This window comes from Palaemon carinicauda, unplaced genomic scaffold (genome assembly GCF_036898095.1).
Source record: "Palaemon carinicauda isolate YSFRI2023 unplaced genomic scaffold, ASM3689809v2 scaffold1819, whole genome shotgun sequence".
Classification (NCBI taxonomy): Eukaryota; Metazoa; Arthropoda; class Malacostraca; order Decapoda; family Palaemonidae; genus Palaemon; species Palaemon carinicauda.
In genome coordinates this window covers 12,501-15,000 of record NW_027169391.1, presented here as the reverse complement: position 1 = coordinate 15,000, position 2,500 = coordinate 12,501, and the positions used below count along the sequence as shown (strand labels likewise).

The window sequence follows — 2,500 nt, the reverse complement described above, 5'->3', positions numbered from 1 at the left end:
AGAGAGAGAGAGAGAGAGAGAGAGAAATACAAGTATTTGTACAATATAGCAGGGGTATATAATTCGAGAGAGAGAGAGAGAGAGAGAGAGAGAGAGAGAGAGAGAGAACTACGCATCTGTCAAACTCAGACCTACAGACGACGCCATAAGGATGACGTCATCATTTAAAGACCGCTATTTTCATTGTTTGGACAAATGATTGACTATTTGTTCTTTCTACAACCTTAGGTAACATTGGCCTTGCTATAATGTTCCCGAGGGCGTTGTGGAAACACAATGTACATACGAACTTCAAGTAAACAAACGCATACATTATAATTTCTATACATCTTTGGCATCTTTGGCTTCTGTTTTCTTGTTCTCAACTTACTTTTTGTTCTTTCTATCACCTTATGTAACATTGGCATCGCTATAAAATTCCAGAGGACGTTGTGAAAGCACAATCAACATACAAACTTCAAGTAAATAAACACATGCATTATAATTTCTATATGTCTTTGGAAACTTTGTGATGTGTTCGTAGGTGGTAGTTTTCATTCACCTACCCTCTACCAATGCCTTTCATTTCTGCCAGAGGTACGAGATTTCGAAACATGAGAGAGAGAGAGAGAGAGAGAGAGAGAGAGAGAGAGAGAGAGTTGAACATTGTTATTATAGTATTTGTATAAATGGGAGTTTCGAGAGAGAGAGAGAGAGAGAGAGAGAGAGAGAGAGAGAGAGAATAAAAGTATTTGTATAAATGGCAGTGGTAAATATTTCGAGAGAGGGAGAGAGAGAGAGAGAGAGAGAGAGAGAGAGAGAGAGAGAGCTGCGCACCTGTCAAACTCAGTCAGGCAGACGACGCCATAAGGATGACGTCATCATTTAAAGACCGCTATTTTCATTGTTTGGAAAAATGATCGACTATTTGTTCTTTCTACAACCTTAGGTAACATTGTCCTTGCTATAATGTTCCCGAAGGCGTTGTGGAAACACAATGTACATACGAACTTCAAGTAAACATAGGCATACATTATAACTTCTATACATCTTTGGCAACTTTGGCTTCTGTTATTGTAGGAGTAGACTTCGTTCATCTACACTCTACTAATGCCTTCCATTTCTGCCAGACGTACGATAGATCGAAATATAAGTGAAAAATCGCTATATATATGCAAAATTACACACAAAGACGATTTTGTCAAACTAAGTCATGCAGACGACACAGTAAGGATGACGTCATCATTTAAAAACCTCTATATCTTCGTTATTTGTAAAAATAATGGGTTGAAACTTCCGCAGAGCATGTACGATATGTTTCTCTATACAGAGAGACAATAAAACGATTTTTGAATTTTTCAAGTTGGTATGCCAAAATACCACCGCGGACGGTCCCCTTAAGATAAAAGCTACAGTGTATATATATATATATATATATATATATATATATTTTATATATATATAATATATACATACATAAATACATACATACACACAGTGTATATACACTATATATGTGGTAAAAATAAACCTGTTTATATTATCCTGTTGTTCATAAGGAGTGTTGTAATGTATGTACCTTCTTAGTTAACACAAATGTTTATTTATGTTTATGACTGTCTGATAATGTTTGTTTTGTTGTTTGCAGTGTACAACTGCAGTGGAATTGTTAATTGAATAAAACCTTAGTTCTGGATACACCGGGTTTACTTCAATTTATTCAATTAATCAATTCAGTCGCCATGGAACGGCTTCTGCGCCCATCCCGGTTTGATGTGGACCCTGACTCTGCCCAGGCTGCCAAGGAGTGGACACACTGGCTGAGGACATTTACAAACTTCGTTGATGCGGTGCAGCTGACTACCCCTACGCTTGACAAACTGGTTCTTCTCACTAACTATGTGGCTCCTAGTGTGTATGACTACATTTCTGAGTGTGAGACTTATGAGAACGCTGAAGAGGTTTTGACATCTTTGTACGTGAAACCAAACAATGAAATATTTGCCAGGCATCTACTTGCCACTCGCAGGCAAAACTCGGGTGAGTCCCTGGATCAGTTCCTGCAGGCACTGAAGCTACTTGCTAAGGACTGTCAATTCAAAAGTGTAACTGCGGAGGAAGCATGTGACAGTTATGTTCGGGATGCCTTCATTAATGGTTTGGTCTCTGGTGCAATACGCCAGCGTCTGTTGGAGAATTTGACACTGAGCTTAAATACTGCTTATGAACAGGCCCGCACTCTAGAAATGGCCCAGAAGCATTCAGCCTCCTACTCTTCAGCAGAACCTGTTAATGCTGCTGTGTCAGCAATAAATCGAGAGGAGGAATCGTTTAGTGCTGAAAATAACAGTGTGTCTGTTTCTGCTGCTACTTCTAGTGCTCGATGTTTTTTTTGTGGGAACAACCGGCATCCCCGAACTCAGTGTCCTGCTAAGGACGCAGTGTGTTTGAAATGTAAGAAGCAAGGACATTATGCTAAGGTGTGCCGCTCTGTGAAACAGGCGAGTGGCTCTTCTAGCCC

The 2,500-nt window shown here is 39.5% G+C and overlaps 1 protein-coding gene across 1 annotated transcript in view; it reads left to right on the top strand.

The window, feature by feature from the left end:
- The window catches only part of LOC137635832 (uncharacterized), a gene marked incomplete at its 5' end in the record, with an annotated part of 24,640 nt that overhangs the window by 19,316 nt on the left and 2,824 nt on the right, over positions 1–2,500 (top strand). Inside the window, one exon of the mRNA XM_068368268.1 lies at positions 1,717–2,500. This exon is cut by the window's right edge and continues 404 nt beyond it. Coding sequence (XP_068224369.1) covers positions 1,717–2,500 — 784 coding nt within the window. The remainder of the gene's footprint in view (positions 1–1,716) is intronic.